The sequence below is a fragment of the Oncorhynchus keta genome, chromosome 31 (genome assembly GCF_023373465.1).
Source record: "Oncorhynchus keta strain PuntledgeMale-10-30-2019 chromosome 31, Oket_V2, whole genome shotgun sequence".
Lineage (NCBI taxonomy): Eukaryota > Metazoa > Chordata > Actinopteri > Salmoniformes > Salmonidae > Oncorhynchus > Oncorhynchus keta.
In genome coordinates, this window is record NC_068451.1 from 5,147,895 (window position 1) to 5,172,478 (window position 24,584).

The 24,584-nt window shown below is 42.2% G+C and overlaps 2 protein-coding genes across 5 annotated transcripts; one reads left to right on the forward strand and one right to left on the reverse strand.

The window, feature by feature from the left end:
- The first annotated feature begins 1,802 nt into the window (after positions 1 to 1,802).
- LOC118364245 (guanine nucleotide-binding protein G(I)/G(S)/G(T) subunit beta-3-like) lies at positions 1,803 to 11,449 on the forward strand. 2 transcript variants are annotated; one of them, XM_035745622.2, is made up of 9 exons: positions 1,803 to 2,025; positions 5,742 to 5,864; positions 7,104 to 7,249; positions 8,349 to 8,412; positions 8,649 to 8,811; positions 8,979 to 9,045; positions 9,455 to 9,656; positions 9,921 to 10,137; positions 10,369 to 11,449. In XM_035745622.2, the coding sequence occupies exons 2-9, from the start codon at positions 5,808 to 5,810 to the stop codon at positions 10,473 to 10,475; spliced, it is 1,023 nt and encodes a 340-aa protein (XP_035601515.1). In that variant the 5' UTR covers positions 1,803 to 2,025; positions 5,742 to 5,807; the 3' UTR covers positions 10,476 to 11,449. The 2 variants fall into 2 exon arrangements, with proteins under 2 accessions (XP_035601515.1, XP_035601514.1); XM_035745621.2 differs by lacking the exon at positions 1,803 to 2,025 and adding an exon at positions 4,652 to 4,727.
- A 131-nt stretch (positions 11,450 to 11,580) lies between these two features.
- On the reverse strand, positions 11,581 to 22,604 carry cdca3 (cell division cycle associated 3). 3 transcript variants are annotated; one of them, XM_035745615.1, is made up of 6 exons: positions 22,457 to 22,604; positions 21,908 to 22,065; positions 15,711 to 15,828; positions 14,250 to 15,158; positions 14,083 to 14,162; positions 11,581 to 11,915 (listed from the first exon to the last, which is right to left on the reverse strand). In XM_035745615.1, the coding sequence occupies exons 2-6, from the start codon at positions 22,043 to 22,045 to the stop codon at positions 11,823 to 11,825; spliced, it is 1,338 nt and encodes a 445-aa protein (XP_035601508.1). In that variant the 5' UTR covers positions 22,046 to 22,065; positions 22,457 to 22,604; the 3' UTR covers positions 11,581 to 11,822. The 3 variants fall into 3 exon arrangements, with proteins under 3 accessions (XP_035601508.1, XP_035601509.1, XP_035601510.1); XM_035745616.2 differs by having other exon boundaries at positions 22,462 to 22,556; XM_035745617.2 differs by lacking the exon at positions 22,457 to 22,604 and adding an exon at positions 22,232 to 22,366.
- Between the last annotated feature and the right edge of the window lie 1,980 nt (positions 22,605 to 24,584).

Genomic DNA, 24,584 nt, shown 5'->3' on the forward strand with positions numbered 1-24,584 from the left:
TCGTGTAGTTGCACGCTTGTAGGTTAGTGCCGTCACACTATAGCAGCACATAGGTCAAAGGTGACAAAGACAGGCTGATAAAAGTATCACAACAATTGACCGAGACAGGGTTGTTTAGTATTAGGTTGGCTTTCACTTCAGTTTCTTCCCAGGTTGTTTGTCGATGGCGGATTCCTCTGGCGGTGCGATTTGACATTTAACCCCATCCTCCCCTTCCCTTTGTTTAAGACTGGGACAGAGAGACAGTGGGGGCTGCTAATGGCTGTCGTATTATTATTATGCTGTATAGCATCAGAGAGCAACAGAAGGCTCAGTGCTCTTTCCTGGCTGTCACATCCCAGCTGCAGCCAAAAGCTGCTCTGCTCTGCAGGCTCACTGCTGACGCGTGTAACTTAGCTGAATGTGCGAGACCAATAGAGACGACCCACACAAAGCTTAACAGATTATAATTCTCTGCCCAACGCTGGTTCGCTCACATTCCCCGCCATACCTCTTGCTCCCCAACTCTCTTTCTATCTCCCTCTCTGTCTGTCTCCTGAATCCAGCGTCAGCGCTGTCAGAAAAAGGGGAGCGTCTGTTCGCTCAATCAAGTCCTGTTGCTATTTGACCATGCAAGAGAGGGTGGAAGTACTGGGTTAATACTAACTATCAAAAAAGTGTTCAACTAACTATCCACTAACCTATGATTATTTCACCAGAGATACAGTATTGTTTTGTTGAACGGAATAACCTTTTTGCTAAACCAAACGCTAACAATCGTAGGCTACTGAGTCAGCAGTGTGAAGATCAGTTCAGAAAGTCAAAGGGCAATGTAGTGAAACGTCTCTCTCTTTTTCACTCTGCCCGTCTCGCTTACTCACTGTGTTTGTTTCCTCTCGCTCTCTCTCTCACCCCCTGGACACTTTCTGTATCTCTCCTTTTTAATGTGTCTCACTTTTAGCACATTGCCTTTTTGATGCATATTGTACAGTATAATGTAGCTCATCGAGACAATGAAAAGTGACACATATAAAAGTGCCCGTAAATACAGTATTATGGACCACACCTATGAACCATGGTACGAGCCTGAGAAAGAGAATGTCCTTCTCAGAGGACAATAGAATCCATTCTATTCTTACACATTTGCTACAAAGCCACATGGGTATCTTCATCAGGTCATTGTTCGGCAGGTTGAGGTGCTAAGCCTTAGAGGTTCATTCATGCAGGTGTACTAGAGGAACCTCTCTCCCCTGGTGGCCTGAGATGTGTGCGCGTGAGTTAACAACGTCACCACTGTCCCCTCGTCTGGTCCCCATCTCCCTGTCTCTGTCTGTGCTGCTGGCTTTTCTTATATTATACTTTTGTCAAGTTTACAAAACAGTGAAGCCCCCTGCCAGTCACAGGCTTTCACACCATAAAAAGCCATGCCCAGGAGTGCATTTTTTACTTCATTTTTTTTATTAATGCAGGACCGGTTCCTGTCTTTTGACCCCATGACACGTTTGCCCATGTTGTTTGGTGTGCTTTGCTCGCCTCTCTCTCTCACTCCCTTTCTCTGTCGCTATGTCTCCCACTCTCTCTCTCTCTCTGTTTCTCCTTCTCGCTCTCTCTCTGTTTCTCTTTCCCTCTCACTCTCTCTCCCTCCCTCTTTCTTTCTCTCTCTCTCTGTCTCTCTCTTTCTCTCTTTCTCCCTCTCTCACCCCCTCACCCTCTCTCTCTCTCTGTCTCTTTCTCCCTCTCTCACCCCCCTCACCCTCTCTCTCTCTGTCCATCGCTGGATTTATCCCTTCATCCCTGATCTCTCTTCATCCTCTCCAATCCTCATCTGTTCCTCACAGGAGAGAGAGTGTGTGAGAGAGAGAGATATAGAGAGAGAGACAGAGAGAGCAAGAGGGTGGAATATCCATTCTGTGTGTGACAGGAAAACTGAATAAAAAAACTGAAAGTCTAGTAACAGAAAAGAGGGGTAAACATATGACAACCAAACGGAGGGACCCTGAAAAGTGAGAACAGGTTAAGAAACCCACTGGTGAACTTCCTGATTTGGTGAGTGGGCAGACATATTTTCTTTTACACCTCAATTGTTGTTTTTGTTTGTTTGTAGTCTTTGATTGGATATGTGAATAGATGTGTAAGTCAAACACCCTGGTCACAGTAGTGCTGTATGGAGCTCTTGGTTGAAACAGATTTGTACATTTTAGTCATTTAGCAGACACTCTTATCCAGAGCGACTTACAGGAGCAATTTGGGTTAAGTGCCTTGCTCAAGGGCACATCAGCATATTTTTTTTAACCTATTTGGCTCGGGGATTAAAACCTGTGACCTTTTGGTTACTGGACCAATGCTCTTAACCTTTTTCTGCAGTGGGCTAAATCAGGGTCACCCAGAGTGATTCTAGGTAGTCTTAAACAAATCGACTTTGAAACAAAAGCATACATCTCACACACACAAGGTTTAAAAAAAATAAGACACCTGCACCATGTCAGATATAGAGTTGAAATGTATTACATTAAGAGTTTGCATCCCAATATTACATCACAGAAGACTGAAACGTAGCAGCGCTTGTTTGACGTAGAAACACAGGATTGTCATCCGTTTTTTTTTTTTACAACATAATCTTTATTAATGATGAAATGATGAAACATATGAATAACATTCCACCCATGAGGCCAAAGAGGGCGCTTTTGGTCATTGACTGTAGGAAAGGGCTACCCGCTAGGCTACCAGCTGCCTGCTGCCGCCAGATTACTTTGGGGGAGTGTAGAAGTACTTTTAGTTCTGGATTGAATGTGTCCTGATTTTCTCATATAATCAAAGTGAGTGGGGTCTGTGGGATAAGTATCCATTTCATTTGATAGCACTATGACGAGGGTGCCGTTTAATGGCCACAAAGAACAAACAGTTAATCAATACTGTAAAATCGATGAATTTTCTCTCTACAACATGGGAAGGGAATTTAATTTAAGAGGGAATGGAAGCATGGTCAATTCCTTTGAGATTACATGGAAAAAGAACATTCACTTGGATTGGATATATTTATGGAATGTTTTACATTTTTATCATAACAAGGATTTGCATATGATGTATATATTATAAGTCATGTAATATTACTATTGCACTACTAATGCCCTACTCTGCTTACAGATCATCTTAAAGGAAAACATTCATTGTATCTTCTAAGTGGATTTTTCCCATTGACAGACCGTTTACACATGCAGCTTAATTCTCATATTTTCTCCACTAATTGGTCTTGACCAATCACATCAGACCTTTTCACCTCAAATCTTTTTCAGGGCTGATGTGATTGGGCAAAATATCAATTAGTGGGAAAACAAAATCCGAATTGGGCTAACGCAGTCCATTTGAATGATCACATCATTTGTTTAAGTGTTTTTTGGATGTTTTTTTTTTAAAGATCATTTTACAGTGTTTTCTCTGATACATCCATTTTGGAATACATTTGATTCTCTGCCGGCGGTATCACTAGTGTTGCGGGTGTCTAGCTGGCATAGGTGCTGAAACGTGGTACTTTGTGTTAGACCCTGTCATAGCACGGAAATACAGTTCAAGGCGTTGTCGTTCAAATCAAAACTGAAGTGTTTTGCTACAAATTGGAAACAGTTCTTCAGTCCCATTCTCAGAAAAGCCTGTTTTAGTGCTAAATTCTCACTAAGGGATGGCCACCGGTCACCGTTTTTCAATCTGCCTAATAGTATGTGACACAATACTAATGGCGTGTCAATAGTGAAAAGGTGAAACCTTTACAGCGAGAAAACAAGATCGACTTACACATCCCTACAGTCACTAGCTCTAGTTCATTCCCCATTTCATACAGAAATCACCTCTCTCACCCTATCCTAGATTTTAACCACCCCATTCTCTCCCTTCTCCCTCCCTCTTATCCACCACCACCAGTTTGCCCCTCCCTCTCTCATCTCTCTATCACGCCCCTCTCTCTCTCTACCTCTTATCCAGATGCAAAGAGCAGTCAGTAATCGGATGAGAGCAGATTTGATTCAAAAGGCTTCCTTTAAAATCTCAGCCACTAGGATTTAAACTCACTCTCTCCTGCGTCGCCTCTACACACAGCCCCACCCCCATTCTCTCTCTCTCTTTCTCCCACCCCCCTCTCGCTCTGTGTTAATGCACTCCACTCTGCGACAACCTCTAGCAGGCATTTAATCACATGCAACAATGGCAGGCCAGGGTCTCAGGGACAGGATGGCAAAAGGGCAATAGCACAGTTGAAACACTTTTTCAAAAACGGTCCCGTTTTATTGGGTTAGTACTATTTATAAATGTAATTTTCTCAGGGAACCAAATCTATGGCCTAAATCAGATGAAGGCTAGATAAGGTGACCATTGTGGATACTACTCCCTTTAGGTGAGGGAGCAGGACACCTATGAGCGCAGCTAACCTCAGATGGATGCAATCGCCTTAGGGTTAATTGTTTTAGGCATTTCTATATTTAGACGTACGATTTACAGTGTTTTCATACATGCATGTACCCTACAGTCCTAGACAGATAGGAACAACAGAGAGGGAACATCTTTCTCTCTCTCTGAGTCACTGCCTCTCCTCTCTCCCTCTACCTTTCTCCTCAAACAAATGAGAGGCAAATTAATTTGGTAATGAGATTTGACAGAGACACTTTAGACAAATAGAGAGAGAGAGAGATTGAAGCAAAGAAACAGAAAGACATCAAAGCCAGGGATATAAGGCTATTCTTCTCCTGGTAGTTTTCAAGGTAAGATCGAGTACGATCCGAATAATTCAATCTGTCACAAATATTACGAAAACGTGTTATTAGATGTGTGGATGTTAGGTGAAATGTTATGTTATGTGATTATCATGTTTAGAGTGTTTTAAAGTAAGGGTTATCTTCTGATTTCATAGAGAATAGTCTGATACCATTGCCAGTTTAAAAGTTCCTTATTGAATAATGTGACAGAGATACTTGAGAAAGTTGATTCTGACTTTTTGTCTTTACTGTATAGTGGGCCTAAACTTAGAATATTTTGGTTTGTGAAAAAACTACTCAGTCCTCATTGATTCAGTCGACATGATTAACTGCATCATTAGAGCGCTGTGAAGTGATATCACTGGAATCACAGAAACACAAGTGCTTTCCGGGCTGACGTAAGATTGGAAAGCTTTCAAAGTCTATGGCACTAAAGTGTATTGAGATAGAAAAGGGCAGAGTAAATACGGTGTTCGCTTAGCTAGTATAAGCATGAGGATGAGGAGAGATGTCAAACAAGAAAAGTGTGAGCATTAAGATGACACACCATACAGGTTTGAGTTTACAATCAGGGTGGGAAAGTGTGTTCATGTATATGCCTTATGTGTCATATGAACTAGTTCATGTAGTTGCACGCTTGTGTGTGTGTGTGTGTGTGTGTGTGTGTGTGTGTGTGTGTGTGTGTGTGTGTGTGTGTGCATATGCATATCTGTGCAAGTGAGCTTGTTTGACTATGGGTGTGGGTTTGTGAGTGTATGGGTATTAGTGTGAGTGTGTGTGTGTCTGTGTTTGTGAGGGTTTGCAAAGCAGTTGAGGGAGGTTTGAATTGCAAAACAGTAGCTAAACAACAAAGAAAGGGTAGACCTTGATCTAAAAAGCTGGTAACATATACACACATACATATATATATATATATCATCTGTTGCTGTGTACAGGTACAAGACATTGACATTACAGTGAGAAGAATGGATAATTAACTGATCAAATACCATTTTCTATTTTTTTCCCTCTCTTCCCCAGGATTACGTCTGCTCACCTGATTTCACTTCCTGTCTCCATCGGTGACAACGCCTACCAACAGTTGCCATGGGCGAAATGGAGGAGCTGAGAAAGGAGGCGGACAACCTCAAAGATCAGATCACTGTCAGTTATCAACCAATAATTAAGATCACATTATTGGTCAATTGCACACAGCATCCAACCAAATGTTGACTTCCGCTTTTAAGTCAACCCCTCCCAAAGACACACATATACAGTACATATATAGGTTTTGGAGAGTTGCGGGCGCTGCTACACTGGGCGCACGGGGAGATGTTGTGGGGGGGCTATGCTCCTTGCCCAAGAGCACCACTACAGGCAATGGCATTTAGGATTTGATACCAGCAACCCTCTATTTGCCAGCTCACTTCCCGCCCATTTTCTTCCCGTCAGACCCGGGATTCGAACTGGCAGCCCTCCGGAAGCTGAGTCTCCTTTCTAACCGCTAGGCAATAGTCAATCACTAGTGTGAATAGAACGCCTGTCTGTGTTCCTTGGATCTCATATGCTAGTACTTTATTAAACTATTTGCATTTTGCTGAACATTTTACCAATTTCATCAACCATAAACTGAACAAGAATCATCATCCTATAGACCACCAAAGGCCACGTATAGACCCCAAAAACCCTAATTAGAACTGGGCAAAAGAGATTTTACCTCAGGGCAGTGAAGTCCTGGAACTTCTTGACAAAAAGTTTTAAAAACTTGCCAAATAGTTGTTTGAAGAGATTAATTCATAAAATGTATTGAATGACTAGAGTGGGTCTATGAAGTTCTAGTAATATGTTATGTTGTATTTAAATTCATATGTGGACATGAGGTATGTGGGTAGGGGGAAGGGGCTGGGGGGTGTTACTCATCATATGTCTAGGTAATAGGAATGTGAAACTTTGCTTTTGTGCTTTAATTTCACCTTTTGTTGTTTTTCAAATTTCTGCATGTTTTTAAAAACATTTCTTAAGGACTCATGGAAAACTTTCCCTTGGGCTAAAAGAGATTATAATACAATAATATAACATCCTAACTGTTCTGATTCTCCTTACGGTCCAGAGAGGAATCACTGTCCTTCTCCATATAGGTGTTCATAACACCACAGTCATATCTATGACAACCGCTATGACCATACATCCCCACCACTGACCGCTCTGTTCGTCCAAAGGCAGGAGGAGAAGGTGTAAAACAGCAATTTTGTAAAATGCAATACGTTTTCTTCTGAGACCAGGTTGCAGCAGCAGCAGCACACCTTGACAATTACAATAGTTATGACAGTGGTTTTAGCCATATTTAAGTGGACCATAGTTATTAGAACCATAACTTAACCATACACAACCATCACTCTACAGGAGGCCCGGAAGGTAGTGCAGGACACCACCCTGCAGGAGGCGGTTGCTGGGACGACGCTGGTGGGGCGTGTCCAGCTGAAGACCAGGAAGACGCTGAGGGGTCACCTGGCCAAGATCTATGCCATGCACTGGGGCACTGACACCAAGTAAACACACATATACCCACACAAACGTACACACAGGCATGCATACACACAAACTGGACCACTAGCTCAAAGTGGACAATGACCCTTCACAGACTTCTAGCCTGCACTCTTTTCCTGAGGATTTCTTGTCGAGTCGTTCAAGTATTCATTTAAATATTCATTCAATCGTTCAATAATTTCTGTTAGCTCTATCATTAGCCATTATAGCAATATATATATATTAATCTGCTCATGCGTTCATTCAAACATATTGCTGTGACAAATACTGCCATAGTTTAAAACAGGCGTCACGTGGTGCTCTGCGTTTATTGGTTAATTGGATTGGTGTGGCAATCCCGTCCCTTGTTTTAATTGGATGAATTAGTGGAGCCAGGAAACACTAACTGACTGTTTGGCAACACTTTAAACCAACATTACCCCTGAATCAATTAATTATTGCTGATACTATACCTTGAATGTGCACTAACCAACATATTACCCTTCATGTTGTTCTCTCTCCTTCTTACCTCTCCCTATATTCTCATTTCATCTTATCTCTTCTCTTTCTCAGTTGTAGCAAGTTAGTAAGCTTATTAGTTTCTCCTGGGTTTACAATACTTGGGGTGTCCTACATTTAGTGGGTCTAAAAGACAGCTTTTACTAACTTAACCAGTGCTGGGCTTAGAGGTTCTGTTACAATGCCTCTCTCGGTCTTAACACAATACAACTTTATTGTCCCTCAAAGGGGAACTTATTTGGCAACTGTGAACACTGAACAGACAACATATTCACACACACTCCTCCATAGTGGCTAGACATAACTACATAGTACACTATATCATCATTATCATCACCAGCATCATCATCATCCCCATCATCATTTGTGCCGGGAAACACCTGGCGATAGGAAAAAGTGCAGTAGCATTGGTCAGTTACCATGTCATGGCTTTTTAGATCAGTCATAGTGAAGACATGTTGCCATTGAGACAGAATAGTCTGTATCTATTATCGATCTGTCTGTCTATTTACCTTGAGCTGCTGGATCTTTTACTGTACGCTGTCTCTCTCTCCCGCTGTCTGTTTCTGTCTGTCTCTACTCCTGCCTTGTTCTCTCTACCAGGTTGTGTGTCAGTGCCTCTCAAGATGGAAAGCTGATAGTGTGGGACACCCTGACCACCAACAAGGTATGGCGGACGGCGGCTGGGTTTACAGTCTGGGGAGTTTCGGTCATGGGACATTGTTTTTGCTTGAATATGGCATGTAATGACAATATACTGTAATATCAACCATATCCTGTAATATCAACCATATCCTGTAATATCAACCATATACCGTAATATCAAGTGCTCACATTGACATATGTGCGTTCACACACACACACACTGGTCCACGTGAGGAATCACTGTGCTTCTCCACTCAGGTGAACGCCATCCCTCTGAAGTCCTCGTGGGTGATGACGTGTGCCTACGCGCCCTCAGGGAACATGGTGGCGTGTGGCGGTCTCGACAACATGTGCTCCATCTACAACCTCAAGGGCAAGGACGGCAACGTCAAGGTCATGCGTGAGCTGGCCGCACACACAGGTACCGCACTCATTAATGCAGCATTACTGGCAACACGTTTAACGATGAGTCATTTCGATCAAACTCCACCTAAGAGCATACGAGGTAGTATTTATATAGTCTATCCAATACAGCAATCTCTCATGCTTGTGTTTATCTGATGGTGTTTGTTCTCTCTTATTGCCCAGGTTACCTGTCCTGCTGTCGTTTCCTTAACGACAGTGAGATCATCACCAGCTCTGGCGACTGCACCTGGTAAGATCATAGAGATGGGAGTCTCTCTGAGTCTTGTGTGCAATAAGGGGTTACAATGACTGACCAGAGATCAGTCCAATCTGTTAATGTTGCCATATCATTCTAATTCTATGGCTTGTACTGTACCCTTCATTTGATCTGCATAGTCTTATCTATTACTTAAACATTGGGGCAGCAGGTAGCCGAGTGGTTAGAACGTTGGGCCAGTAACCAAAAGGTTGCTAGATTGAATCCTCGAGCTGACAAGGTAAACATCTGAACAAGGCAGTTAACTCACTGTTCCTAGGCCGTCATTGTAAATAAGAATTTGTTCTTAACTGACTTGCCTGGTTAAATGATATTTTTAACCCTCTCTTCTTTGGACACCTCTATACCTATCCTCTCCTCCTATTCCGTCCAAACGTTATAGTATTCTATGGGACATTGAGACAGGGACAGAGAAGACCATCTTTGCGGGCCACTTGGGTGACTGCATGTCCCTGGCCGTGTCCCCCGACTTCAAGATGTTCATCTCGGGGGCGTGTGACTTCACGGCCAAACTGTGGGACATCAGGGAAGCCACCTGCAGACAGACGTTCAGCGGCCACGAGAGTGACATCAACGCCATCGGGGTGAGAAACCCCAGCATTTATGTGTTTATTGATAGTTTAGTATTCTGATAGTCAGATGCATTGCACCCAGCAGTTCACGTGGAGAAAGACTTCCAAGTTGACTAATTTAAGGAATATAATTTGAACTTAAATGAATTTGATGCAACCGTTTGCTCAAACAGTTGATTTGTTTAATGAGGTGAACAAAAGCCTACACCCGCCCTGTAGCTCTCCAGACCACCAGAGAGACCACTGCTTTGACCACGTCCTCTCCACTCTGTCCAGTTCTTCCCCAATGGTAATGCGGTTATAACGGGCTCAGACGATGCCACCTGTAAGCTGTACGACCTGAGGGCAGATCAGGAGCTCATCACCTACCAGGACTCGGGCATCATGTGTGGGGTGACCTCCCTCGCCGCGTCCCTCTCCGGCCGACTTCTCCTGGCCGGATACGATGACTTCAACGTCAATATCTGGGACATGCTTAAAGCCGAGAGAGTGGGTGAGTACGGAGGGAGAGAGAAAGGGAGATAAAGAGAGTGGGTGAGTACGCAGGGGGAGAGAGAGGGTGACTGGAGGCAGAAAGAGAGGGTGACAGTGTGGGTAAGTAGAGGGGATGGTGAGAAGAGAAAGGAGAATGCGAGTGGGACGAAGGGAGAAAGAATGTGGATGCAATGTAGGCAAACAATATTTGCATCCATTCCATACTGATGTAATTCTCTTCATGGCTCAGGAGTGCTGGCTGGTCATGACAACAGGGTGAGCTGCATCGGAGTATCCTCGGACGGAATGGCATGCTGCACAGGATCCTGGGACAGCTTCCTGAAGATATGGAACTGAGCCAGTCCTCTAGAGAACAGAGAACGAAAGACTAAGAGGAGATAGAGGAAGGGTATCGTGAAAAACTGGTAGATTGAAGAGGGGGGACTAGGAAGTTGTGGGTTAAAGGTTATTTTTTTATTGTGCCAAGTCTTATTTCGATTTGAGAGGATTATGATGAGAAAGTCTCATCTCTTCCTACTTCTAACTCAAGTTTAGAGTTTGGCGGGTGGGGGACTTTTGTAGAAAAACATCAATGAATGACTGATTTGTCAAGGTTAACTGAATTCTAGCATTATAGAAAATGCAGGAAAATATTCATGTCAAAAGAGCAGTTGCCAAAATGGAAACCGTAGAGACTTGGATGAAATAGCAGGATAAGTTTTTTTTTTTTTTTTTTTTTTTTTAAATAACCACTGATAGACTGTAGGTTTACAATAACTAGGTTGTTACGTACTTTTATATTCGAGGCGAGTTAAAATGTTTTGTCAGAGGATGAATGTGTAAGCATTAAAATTTGCATCGAACAGATGTTTGGGTGTTGGTTAGAATTCCCTTGTTAGTTCAGTTTCTTTCCCCTTATATTTTTACAGTCACATTTGAATGCAGATTTCTACATTAGTGTGTGTCTGAAAGTTGATGCATGTACATGTTTAGTAGGATATGTTTACCATGAGTTGGGGTCTAACCTCTTGGCCTACTTCCCAATGGCTGGACAGATGGGATGATAGATCTTATGGTGGACTGACAAAGGCAGCTGTACAAAAACCACGTTTCACATTTGTCAGAGGACTGGAGGAAACTTGCCTGGTTGTGTATATCTAAGTGACGGTAACGGCTACACATGTGATTTGTTTTACCACCTGTTGTGCAAGCGAAACATAACAGCGACTCTGTACAGCACAATATCTCAATGTGAAGTGGCTACGTTTCTTTCCAATGGCATCACACACAAGTGACAAGTTGGACAGCCTTTCTATACCATCAGAACAGACTGCGCATATAGTAAATCATTCACTTAAATTTGTCAAGCCCTTTTCTTAAGGTGCTAAGTAAAGCCATACCTTTCGACTAATAAACATGTACCGTACCTCCCCTTATAGGTGTATTTCAGTTAACACAAAAATAGATTTAAAGCAAATTTATTTACATAAAGGGACAGGATAGCAAATACAATGAGACAGACACTTGAAATAAAGACAAATCATATCGATGGCACTTCCAAAAACAATGTACACATTATAATTTGTTAGCAGTTAAAAAGAGTCTGTACACTTTAAAAAGGCTCGTTATTAGACAGCTAGAAAAATGGCAAGATTCTATACACTGGCCAGTTAGTGTTTGTGCACGTTCCTCGGCAACATCCATCTATCGGTTCTCCTTGTCCATGGACACAGTCAGGACTCTCTGGTCCATCTGACCCAGCCTCTGTCTGTCTGGGGTGGACACCTTCAGCTTCATCTGATGGGCAGGGAAGGAAGAGAGAGACAGACCAGAGGTTTAAAAACCAGTTGTGATTGTTCATTTTCCCCTGACCCACCAAATAGACCAATCCTGTTCCTTAGGCTTTAGTGTGCAGACATGAAAGAATGAGATGGCAAGAGTGAGATAGATGCAAGCACATATGCAGATCGTTCCCTGAGGGAAAAGTGTGTGTACATTAGGGCTGGCACAATTACCGTATAACAGACCGTTATGGATAACAGTCATGAAAATAAAATAAATTTCTCTTCAAAAAACATTTGCATTATTTTGAAACGAATAGCTGACTGAAGACTGGACTGCCAGGCAGTTGAGCCAGTTTCCGAAGTAACATGGGCTCTTTAAAACGTGATGAAACTTTGTTGCTCCTTGCTGAAACAAGCAAGGTCTTGTAGCAGAGAATGGGCTTGCAACCTCTGATCCCGGCAATTTGACTGTTGAACCAATTGGTAAATACACAATGGCTGCCTGGTATTGTGATGCAATAATTTCCATGGCAATGTAGAATGACCATTCTAATTATGTTAACATATGTCCCCATTTGGTTGAATGTATTTTTTTTGTTATGTCAGTTGATTCAACAAATCACAGCACATATTGGCGGGTACACTCGCAATGGGGTTCCCACTAGTTGGGCCAGTGGCAAAGTCAAAATGGTTAAAAAAATAAAAACAACATTGTCATTTGGTCTTAAGGCCAGGCACCACAGGATTTTTGCTTCCATCTTTCACATTTTCTGATTGTGATATTTTGCAACTGCCATAAAATGTACAAAAATCAAAGTATACAAATAAAGTATCATTTTATCCCAACGCCGTCAACTACACCTACCATAAACGTCGTTCTTGACAGCATGTTTCATGTAGAACTTCAACCACTATTTTTTTATTTATTCAAAAGCGTGTTGTTTTCCAGAGCACATTGTTAGCTATTCCATACATGGCTATATCCTTTGTAGACGTAATTCTGAAAGATTAGTAATTTCCTGGCACGCAATTGGTTACTGGCATCTAAAATCCAGCTACCGGATTGAAAATGTGCTGAGACATTTGAACTAAACAAAATCTCCTGCAAAGAATCAACGTAAAACGAGACAAAATGAGAATCGAAGAAGATAACTACAGTTTGTGAATAAAAATAGGCAATCTCAGTTGGCCAATGCGAGAAAAGCAGTGAATGAAAGAAAATAATTCTGAGCCGCCGATCGAGGCAGTACAGGTAGAGGTGGTATCCCACAGCAGCGCGTTGAGAGATGCAAATTAGTTGAGATGAAGATAACTACTGGAGCAGCGATCAACCAGACCGCCAACAGTGGCTTTTATTTCACGTCTCAAATAAACCAACGTGTACATTATTTGATTTGCCCCAAGTACCTAAACACTGGACTGAAAATCCAGACTTCAGTCATTATAAAATGTGATCTTGATGCATTTAGGAGTGTTTACGCTTCCTGAACAAATTGTGGCTTGACGGCACTTTGGTGACACTGGAGCAATCAGAGGAGTTGTGAGAGCTGATGCCGCTTCAATGTGTTCCAAGAGTAGGCACAGGGCCCATGACACAGTCAAGCGTCAGAAGTAACTCAAGAGGACCTTACATGTGGCAGGCATAGCTGATAAATTATCTGCACAGAAGTGATCTATGAACAAGAGTTGAATTAATGTGACAAATGGTCATATTTATGGAAAGCAGATTTTAACAGCATTAGCATATCTTTATCAGCCATTTTAAGAAAATGACATGTTCCTGGTGCGCCAATTCATTTCTGTCTTAGACTTCTACAGAGGCTTTTTTTAATGTGTAACTAACTATATACACAATAATATATTGTATTTATTTTTACTTATGTTTACTTTCAGCAGGTAAACTTTGTCTGATGAGTAAAGAAAGAAAATAATCCCTATTAAACTGTAGTGCCTAGAGCTTTAAGGTCAGCAGTGTGGTTATAAGGTTTGGTTTAAAATAAAAGACCATTTTGAAAACCGCTTGCCCAGATAGTGACGATCTCACAACGGCCGCATCCAACCATTGTTGATTTGAATGGGGACTCCCACAATGCTCCTATTCAAATGATTATAGCGATGACCAATAACCATCATCTGAAATTCCATGACTGTCACAGCCCTAGTGTACACCAGATATATACCTGTGTTGCTTGCTCCCGGGGGGAGTTGGTCTCCTTGAGCATCTGCAGAGGGGATCGGCCTTCAGCCACGAGTGCCTTGTCTGCCACACGGGAGAGGTGAGAGAGTTAAAAATAAAAGGGGGGGGGGGGGCCTCTGCTAAAAATGAGCAACAAAGACACCCACGTACCTCTCTGCTTCTGTTTGACCGACTGCCCCTTGTTCTCATTGGCTGAATTCTTGTTTTCAACCTGGACGGAGAGTGGTGAAGAGGACGAGCCCCCCTTGCCTCCTCTACCTCTGGCCCTCACTCCTGTGGCCCCGAAGCCCTTCCCTAACCACTGGGGCTTGAACACCACTTGACTGGGGCTCTTTGTGTCGAAGGTGGGGCAGCGGATCCCAGTGGCCTGGGGCTGCTGCTGGCTCACTCTGGGGCCAGTGGTTGTGGATGGTACAACAGGCGACACTGTTACAGGCATCATTGGCTCCTGCACTGGTGTTGGGACCTCCACTTTAAGCATCTCTGTAGCAACCGTGACTTCAGTTAACTCTGTAACGGTGGGGATGGATGGTTCAGCCATGGGAGTCAGAGGTTGTGCGGGGTCAGAGGTGACTGAGGGAAGGGCATACACGTGGTCAGGTTCCTCCTTGTGGAGGTCAGCAGCAGCATTTTCAGGGAGAGGAGATGCAGGGCCGTCGTAGTGCACCTCGGCGAAGGTCGGCGACGGGCCGACACCATCGTGGCAGGTGATCAAGCTCATACTCAGGCGCTTGTGTAGTGAAGACTCCTTGGCCTCTTCGGCTTCCTCCAGAGTCAAATCAGCTTCGACGTCTATCTGGGCTTCCCCCACGAGAACGAAGGGACTCTGGATGAGAAGCATATGACTAGCCACGCTCTGGGGAGAGGGCTGGATCATGTCACCTGAGACCTGTGATGGCTGAGGGGAGAGAAGGGGCTCGCTGGAGCCTAACTCTCCCTCTACCACTGCCTCTTCCTCCACATTGAAGTTGGGAAACCTGACGGGCACAGGGGCAACTCTTTCTACAGAGTCACCGTGGAGGAACATGCGGAGGCGGTGGGCGAAGGAGCTAACTGTCACTGGAGAAAAAAAAAAGAAAAAAAAAGAAGAAGTTTAAAATGACAACTTTGACAAAAAGGCAATGCTGCATCTACAGTTTCAGGCAGGGGTAGCCTCTGCAGAGTCCAACAACATTCTGGTTTTCAAGGGAAATGGAAAGACTACCACTTTAGAGACATTAACAAGACAGCATGCCATCTTAACGGCACTGGATTGGCTGGTCAAGTTTCAGGCGTTTCTTCTATGTCTTCTACGTTAGGGTTGGGAAAACTACACATCTGACCAGCAAGCTCATTCAATCAAGTTCTTTGTTGAATTTCCATGTCCCAGTATGCTCCTCGGACCAAAACGTTTACCCGGCCCCTGGACCTAAAGGCGTGCACATGCTTCTAAGCCGAAACAGTTTTGACATAGATTACGCCTCGAAAGTTTTAAGTTTAGGTCTCCGGCAAGGGTTCTCAGCTGTTTGTACACGCAAAAATATTTTTTTTAAAGGGAGTATGTGAGGCACAGATGTTCATGGCCTTCCAGTGCTTGACTGGATAGCTTTGCCACTTGGTTAAGATACTTACCGCTCATGGAGTCCTTCATTGGGGTGCAGGTGACACCGACTGAGGGTGACAGAGGGTCGCTGGCTAGAATGGAGCATTCACTCTCCACAACTGGGACACAGGAGACAGTTCCACCCACCTGAAAGATGAATACATTATTGTTGTATGTTTGCATGCACAAAGCTGTCAAGGCAAAGGGAGGCTACTTTGAAGAATCTCAAATACATTTTTGGGGTTACGACATGATTCCATGTGTTTTTTCACAGTGGTCTTCACTATTATTCTACAATGTAGAATATAGTAAGAAATTAAGAGTAATCCTGGAATGAGTAGGTTTGTCCAAACGTTTGACTGGGACAGTTATTACATACCCACATAGTACCAGATTAAATCACATTTTACCATCTGGCTGTCCGATTTACGAATCTGGGTTTGGTGGATGCCAGGAGAACGCTACCGGCCCCAATGCATAGTGCCAACTAGAGTTTGGTGAAGGACAAAAATGGTCCTGTTTTCATGGTTCGGGCTAGGCCCCTTAGTTCCAACGAAGGGAAATCTTAACACTACAGCATACAATGACATTCTAGACAATTCTGTGCTTCCAACTTTGTGGCAACAGTTTGAGAAAGGTCCATTCCTGTTAAACCCAGACCAGAAACAGCTTCAACGTCCTGGAGCCAGAGGTTCCGGCACCATCTTTCGATTAGAGATCGGATCCGGAGGTACCTGCGCCGTCACCCTCTGTTCAGTCTTCCACTCCAGTGGCTTCTACCTCGGTCTCAGATCAGCGCTACCACCCTCAGACAGTGAGTCTGCCTGAGACCAGCCCATTCATCATCTACGATGGATACTACAGCTGGCTCGGGTCCATCGTGCCCCACTGCCGTTCGGTACCCGAGGGGGTTTAAGAAACCACTCGAGGCAAAAGAACAGCAAAATCTCCATAGCCATTGCACCAGCTGTCGTCACCGGCAGATCGATTGTAAGAAACATCTTGGTTCCGCAGCAAAAACCTTGTAATGTCTTGTGCTATCCTGGAGCACCAGTACAAGTGTGCTTCCTACCGATGCCGGGAGCTGAAGCTATCGTAATCCATGTGGGGTGAAACGACATCAGGAAGGCTAACTCGGAAATCCAGAAAAGTTTATTTAAATAAAAAAAAATCTATTTTTTTTCAGAACTGGAAGATAAAATATATGCAGAGGCAGTCTGCCTGTTGGCAATGTCAGCAACCACTGCATGCTGGAGGAGCACATCTCCAAATGGACATTTCAGCAACATGTAGTCTACTGCAGACAAAGAAATATTTTTGACATCTGCATAAGTCTTCAGATCCAACTTGCCTTGGCCCCCCCAAGTTTAGTCTACAGTAGAAGAACGCTTGTCACCTGACAAGTATTGGCTTTTTAGACAGTTCCTAAGCAACACTAAAAGCAAAATCATTTTGAAAACATAAAAAGATCACGTCGACCCAGACTGGAAACTGGCTACACAAAGCTTAAGTAGGCTACCGCAAAGGGAATCTGAACGCTGTTCGTCAGAAGAGCCCAGTGTTTCAGCCTACGTAAAAGGGACCCATTGTATTTCTTTGCAGCACATAAATCATTTTACATTTTCAAAATAGAAAATCTCAAATCTAGCACGAAGGCATTTTAGAAGAATTGCCTATATAGCCAATACTGAACACGCAATTCATTCTTCATCGCGCAGACTTCTAAACTCCCGACTCCATTTAAAATGCCAAGATATTTATATTTATTATACTTGTGTAATGTTTTTTGTACTTTTGTAATAATTACAGTCTCAGGTTGGATGATCCTCGTAATGTGACGTAGAAAAATCACACAAATGCGACCAATAATTTTTCATATTGGCATTTAATTTCTTTCACTGGCAAATAAGTGAACTGCTGGCACTTTATAGCCCTCTAACATTAGATTGAAACAATTAGGGTTTACCTTTCCACAACAGAGTCGAAGGGATTTGTCTGTGCGTTTACGTACAGCTGACAGACGGCAAACTCAGCATCACAAACAGGAGGGGCAGACACGGGGTAGCTACATCGAATAATGATGTATTAATCTCCATGTCTGTTGACAAACTCCATACATGTCTGTGCTGAAGCTCAATAAAAACGGGATGTTAGATTTGCTCAGTGAACATGGATTACAATATATAGAAAAAGAAACCCTACTCATTTCTGCGTACTTTAAAAGTCCGATCTCGTACATGGACAGAGAATCGCGTAGTTGGTACGCAACATGCGTACATGTTGGCAGGTCTGATTACCCCAGGGGTGTTGGCAGACAATGTAAGTAACTTAAAAATGTCCCCGTAATTTCCCTGAATACCTCTTGATCGCAGTAATCATGTGCCTATGAACCACAGTTATACTGTTAGCACTGAGGTGGAATCCCATAGAAGGAAGTCCAGTGTGTGCAGCTCCAATATAAATAACATGAGCAAGTCTACTTCTGATAAGCTTCCCTGTAAATTATTAAAAACAACCAAGCATCCCATAAGTGCTAATAATAACATATTAAGCACAAGAAACAAGGTTCATGAAGTCAATAACTTGCCAACAGAGGAAGAGGACATCAATATTCTGACTATTTCTGAAAAACTCACTTGGATAATACAGCAGTAGCAATACATGGTTATGACATCTACCCAAAAAGACAAATGCCAATGGGGGCGATGTTGCGGCCTATATTCAGAACCACATTCCTGTAAAGCTTAGAGGATCTTCGGTTAAATACTGTTGAAGTAATATAGCCCCAGGTTCCTCTGCCTCACCTAAAGCCCATACCTGTGGGAAGCTGCTGTAGCCCAAGTGCTAAAAGTCAGTATCTGGATAACATGTGCAAAACACATGTGATATCAGAGGTTTAAAAAAAAAAAAAAAAAAATGTAATTGGATGGTTGAGGGACGAGGCAAAAGAAATGGAAAATAAGTCCCTGCTGTACAACCGATTGGCAAATGTACTACAAATTCAGAAATCATGTGACTAAAAAAATAATATACTAATGAAACAAAAATAAATGATAGTATAAAGTGTTGGAGCACCAACATGAAATTTTGGGCAAAAAGGCACACATTGAATCAGGTGGCTTATTCATCAAAAACCACTGAAATTGCCAACTCCATTAATGATTTTTTCATTGGCAAGATTAGCAAAGTTCGGCATGTCATGCCAGCAACAAACGCTCACTACACATCAAGTATATCTGACTAAATTACGAAAGACAAGCGCTGTACTAAAGTGAGTGTGGAAGTGAAAATTGTCTATAAACACTGGCAAGCCACCAAGGTCTGACAACTTCAATGGATAATTACTGAGGTTAATAGCTGATGATATAGCCACTCATTTTTTCTATATCTTCAATTTAAATCCTACTAGATAGAAAGTGATTGCCCTCAGGCCTGGAGGGAAGAAAAAGTAATTCCCCTACCCAAGAATTGTAACCCCCTTTACTGGCTCAAATAGCTGACCAATCAGCTTGTTACCAACCCAGATTGGTAACAAGGATGTGTTATGGCTTTACACCCCCTGCTATATATTGTTACTTGTCTAACAGAACACAGTGTGTTGTTTAATTGAAGCCTCCCCAACATAATCAGGAATTCCCCAGGGCAGCTGTGTAGGCCCCTTTGTCGTTGTCCCCCTTCACTAACGACATGCCACTGGCTTCAGACAACGTGCCCATGTATGCAGAGGACTCAACACTATACACTTCAGCTACTGAAATGACTAACACTTAGTTTCAGAATGGGTGGAAAGGGTGGAATAAGTTCTAAATACTTCAAAAACTAACAGCATAACATTTGGGACAAATTTCACTAAACCTCAACTAAATCTTGTACTGAATAATGTGGAAATTGAGCAAGTTGAGGTGACTAAACTGCTTGGAGTAACTCTGGATTGTAAACTGTCATAGTCAAAACATATTGATATAACAGTAGCTAAGACGGGGAGAAATACCATAATAAAGCTCTGACTTCTTAACACTATCACCAAGGCAGGTCCTACAGGCCCAAGTATTCGCACCTGGACTACTGTTCAGTCGTGTGGTCAGGTGCCACAGAGGGACCTTGGAAAATCACAATTGGCTCAGAACAGGGCAGCATGGCCATCCCTTAAAAGTACATGGGGAGCTAACATTGATAAAATACATGTCAATCTTTCATTGTACAAAGTGGAGGACAGATTGACTTTATCGCCACCTGTTTTTGTAAGAAGTGTTGACAAGCAGAATGCACCGAGCGGTCTGTTTAAACTACTAGCTCGGATACCCATGTATACCCCATAAAACATCTCTTCACAAACCCCAAGTCCAAACAGACTATGGGTAGGCGCACAGTACTACATAGTTCCATTTAGTCATGGAGCTATTCCACAGCAGGTAACCGATGCAAACAGTAGAATCACTTTTTTTTTTTTAAACAGGCAAAAACATACTTTATGGAACAACGGGTACTGTGAAGAGACGCACACAAAAGGTACAGACACACATACAAGCACGCACTCTACACACGTACATTGCAATATTGTTGTATAGTGGCATTCACCATTTGTATTGTGGATATGTTGTGGTGTAATAATGTTATATGATGTACTGTTTCGTGTGTAATGTAAGTGCCTTAATGTGTTTGAAATCTAGGAAAAGTAGATGCTGCCTTGGCAGCAGCTAACGGGGATCCTTAACAAATACAAATGCCCACATGCACAAAGCAAGGTCCATAGAGAAGTGGTTTGTTGAGACCGGTGTGGAAGAACTTGACTGGCCTTCAGAGTCTTGAGCTCAACCCCATTGAAACCCTTTGGGATTAATTGGAATGGCAACTGTGAGCCAGGCTTAAATCGCCTAAGATCAGTGCCAGACCTCACTAGCTCTTGTGGCTGAATGGAAGAAAGTACCGCAGCTAGTGAAAAGCCTTCCCAGAAGAGTGGAGGCTGTTAAAACAGCACCAACACTATATTAATGCCCATGATTTTGGAATGAGAAAGTATCTTCACACTACATTGCCAAAAGTATCTCTGCCCTATCGTCTCTAGTAATCTTAGTGTTAAATCTAGTAATGTTGGCACAAATGGGGTGGAAGAAATTTGATGTACAATCAATTCAGGAAATGAATCAGAAATCACTTTTATATAGAGCCCCACAGTGGTGGTGTCATAATACCCATAAATCCTAGGGGTAAAAATAAAAATGGGTTCCAATCGCTTTTCCACCTATATTTTCCTCCCCAATGGAGGATTTTAGAAACGCTTTAAAAATTAGGGCTGTGCTTCATGTAAGCTTACCCGAGTGACATTTTGAAAACAATGTAACTCTCACATAAGGAAGTTTATCAATAGTCAGCTCTATTTACTCAGATTTTAAAATGCTAATTACGATCAAAGTGGACATCATGCAAAACTACAAATCCCTACAAGCTGACACCTTTGCTAACAGGTATTGTACATGTAAAACTTGCACAAGACACTTCACAGAATTGTCCCTTTAAAGAAATGTTGCCAATTTGTTCATTTGCTATTACATAACTAAATTAGATAGTTAATCCAGAAATGCTTGCCTTTGCCTAGATTCAGCAATCTTTTTTTTAACTAGGCAAGTCAGTTAAGACCAAACTCTTATTTTCAATGACGGCCTAGGAACCGTGAGGGGCAGAATGACAGATTTGTACCATGTCAGCTCGGGGATTCAAACTTGCAACCTTGATTTATTAGCCCAACGCTCTACCCACTAGGCTACCCTGCAGCTACGCTATTACAGATAATCCAGGCATTTGCATTTCTTTATGGTAGTCAAATTAGTATTTGGGGGGGGTTTAAATAATTTGATTTTTCACCTGAGCCTAGAGAGATTGCAAGGTCATCAAAAATATCCCCCCAGGGTAAGCCTACATGAAACACAGACCTTCATTTGAATGGTTTCAAAAAATGAATGATGGTAAAACGTTTGGAACTATTTCCCTGGTTTTATGGGTATTACTGTGGGGCTATATTCGTAAAGTACATTTACCCAGAATTAGACTTGGTGAAATGGTGCTGGCAGTTTATAGACAAAATATACAGCCAGAACAGACAGGCATTTACAGACACAGTAAACAGAACAATTACACATGATAGGCGTATTCTAGTTGAATTCAAATGCATGAGTTAAGTGAGTAAATAAACAATGTTCAAATGCTGGCCCTTGTCAGTTAACGTTACCTGAATGGGTGTGCGGTCAATGGCTACAGATGGAGACCGTGGGTCGACAAGCTGAGAGAGACGGTCGTGTTTGATCCGATGGCTGGGGTCATGTTTGGGCGTTGAGGCCACAGCAACCTTGCTCTCGCTGGATCCCATGACGATAGATGGCTAATGTCCTGAGACAGAAGTTAGACAAAAGTTTACATTAAATAAATAAAGTTAAAGCGAGTCTGGTTGTGCCATTCATTGTCTTATATCTAGCTAACAATCTTAGCTAAAAACGCGTTCTTTTTTTTTCAAGCCAGATATTTAAAAAAAAAAATACAAATTTAGTCCATTTACAATTATTGTGGATAGGTTGGTAAAAAGTTAGATTGGGTCGGCAAACTTGCTCAATCTAACAAGTCACCTTAACTAAACTAAAGCATTCGGGTGGCTAAACTCAGTTAACAATGTTATATTAAAACTAGCTGCAAAACATGGTTCTTGCTCTTCGATTATTTCTATGTGATTCACATGAATCTGCTAGGTAATAAAGTAGCTTTCAGCAAACAATGACTTACTTACCTTACACGTTTCGCTAGAAGGTGAGTGAGTGTCCTTCCACTTTTTCGCATCAAAACTTGAGTATTTAAATTGCGAAAATAATGTATTTAGCTATTTTCAAACCAGCCAATCAGTGAAGTTGGTACCTCCGCCTTCCCAACAGAGATTGGCTGATTGCAACTACGACGTCTAAATTGGGCGTGGTTTGCTACTGAAAACAAATTTAAAACCTACAAACTCTGGCCTTGCATTACCGATTTGAACTTGAGCCTCTTGAATGTTGTGCAATGCAACATTATTTGAAAGCCGCATTCTTATCTCGTGAATGGAAATACGTCTGTGAAGGAGCATGTTTGGTTGTGCTATGCCCATGGAAAGAGCCCAGAGCAAAATACTGTTTATGTGCAAAACCTATAGATAAGTAAAGTTCAATGATGTATATAAACCCATAATGTTCTATACAAAGTAGTCCTTGCAGCAGATACTAGTAACTGAATTTACCATTCGCTGTTTCGTGCTGTGAAAGAAGCCATATCCTGGGTATTTTTGTCCTATTTGGGTCTACTCTACAGCAACTGGCCAAGAAAAATATTAATTTGGAAAATACTGTCAATAACCACGTTTCCACCCACAGATTTTATGTGAGTAGAGTCATACCGAATAAAACATATCAAGATAGCTGTGATGGAAACAGGAGTTTCGATACAATTATAAATGCATTTCCTGCTGACGGAATTTCATAGTTTGACATGATATGGTGGGATCTTGAAATGGTGGTGGAAACGCCTTTATGCGCAAATATTGATATAATAACCATAATATCGAGCCACGCGATGATATGTTGTATGGTCCTCCCACTATGACGAAGTAAAGCATGCAGTTTATTAGGCTACAGATTAAAAGTTATGATGAATATCACAGGGTGTTGAAACTGCACGGTGATCTTGATACTCCTTTCAAATCAAATCAAAATGTATTTGTCACATACACATGGTTAGCAGATGTTAATGCGAGTGTAGCGAAATGCTTGTGCTTCTAGTTCCGACAATGCAGTAATAACCAACAAGTAATCTAACTAACAATTCCAAAACTACTGTCTTATACACAGTGTAAGGGGATAAAGAATATGTACATAAGGATATATGAATGAGTGATGGTACAGAGCAGCATAGGCAAGATACAGTAGATGGTGTCGAGTACAGTATATACATATGAGATTGTCCATAACACAAAGTGGGACTAACAGATGTTGAGGTTGTGACTGTAAAGGAGGAACAGAAAAAGGTGGGGAAGAGGGATGAAAGAGGAAGACAAGAAATGCATGGGAAGAAGCAAAACACAGAACTACACCCATTCTCCCACTCCCTTTCTCCCCTACAAACTACTCTGGCGCAGGTCGTCTTTCCTACTTTTCTAAAAGGATCTGCTTTAATCTAAATGCAAGTTGAATCAGCGAAAACGATTTGCTTATGCATACTGTATCTTCCTGGGGTTTGTACAAAGAAACAACATAAAAACTACAAGGGAGGGGTGAGTTTTAATTTGGTACAAATGAATTGCGGTTGTTAATGGAAGGTGAAAGGCAAGTGTTCACGTTAGGGTCAAAGGGGGAAAAGTATATGTCACAGTTAAAGGGCAACCATGAAAACTCCTATGACTACATACTCAAGGGTAAACACCAGGTCTGAGGTCTAATTCAAGAAGTGACTTGGAATTCAACTCATGATAATAAAAACAAAACACAAAAAACCCAGATTATATTTCCTCCCCTACCTAAATTGAAAAATGATTTTCCCCAACTGTTAAAAACATACTGTATGACTTCACTTGACAAGGGGAACTGGAAGTCTGATTCAAGAGAACAGCTATGATGATTTTCATTGGCAGATAGAAATCGTAGGCATACATTTGAACTTTTGTTTGATAATTGCCAATGTTGGGCAATGCAACATACACCACATGACCAAAAGTATGCTCGTTGAACATGTCATTCCAAAATCATGGGCAATAATATGGAGTTGGCCCCCCTTTGCTGCTATAACAGCCTCCACTCTTCTAGGAAGGCTTTCCACTAGATGTTGGAACATTGCTGCAGGGACTCCATTCAGCCACAAGAGCATTAGTGAAGTTGGGCACTGATGTTAGGCGA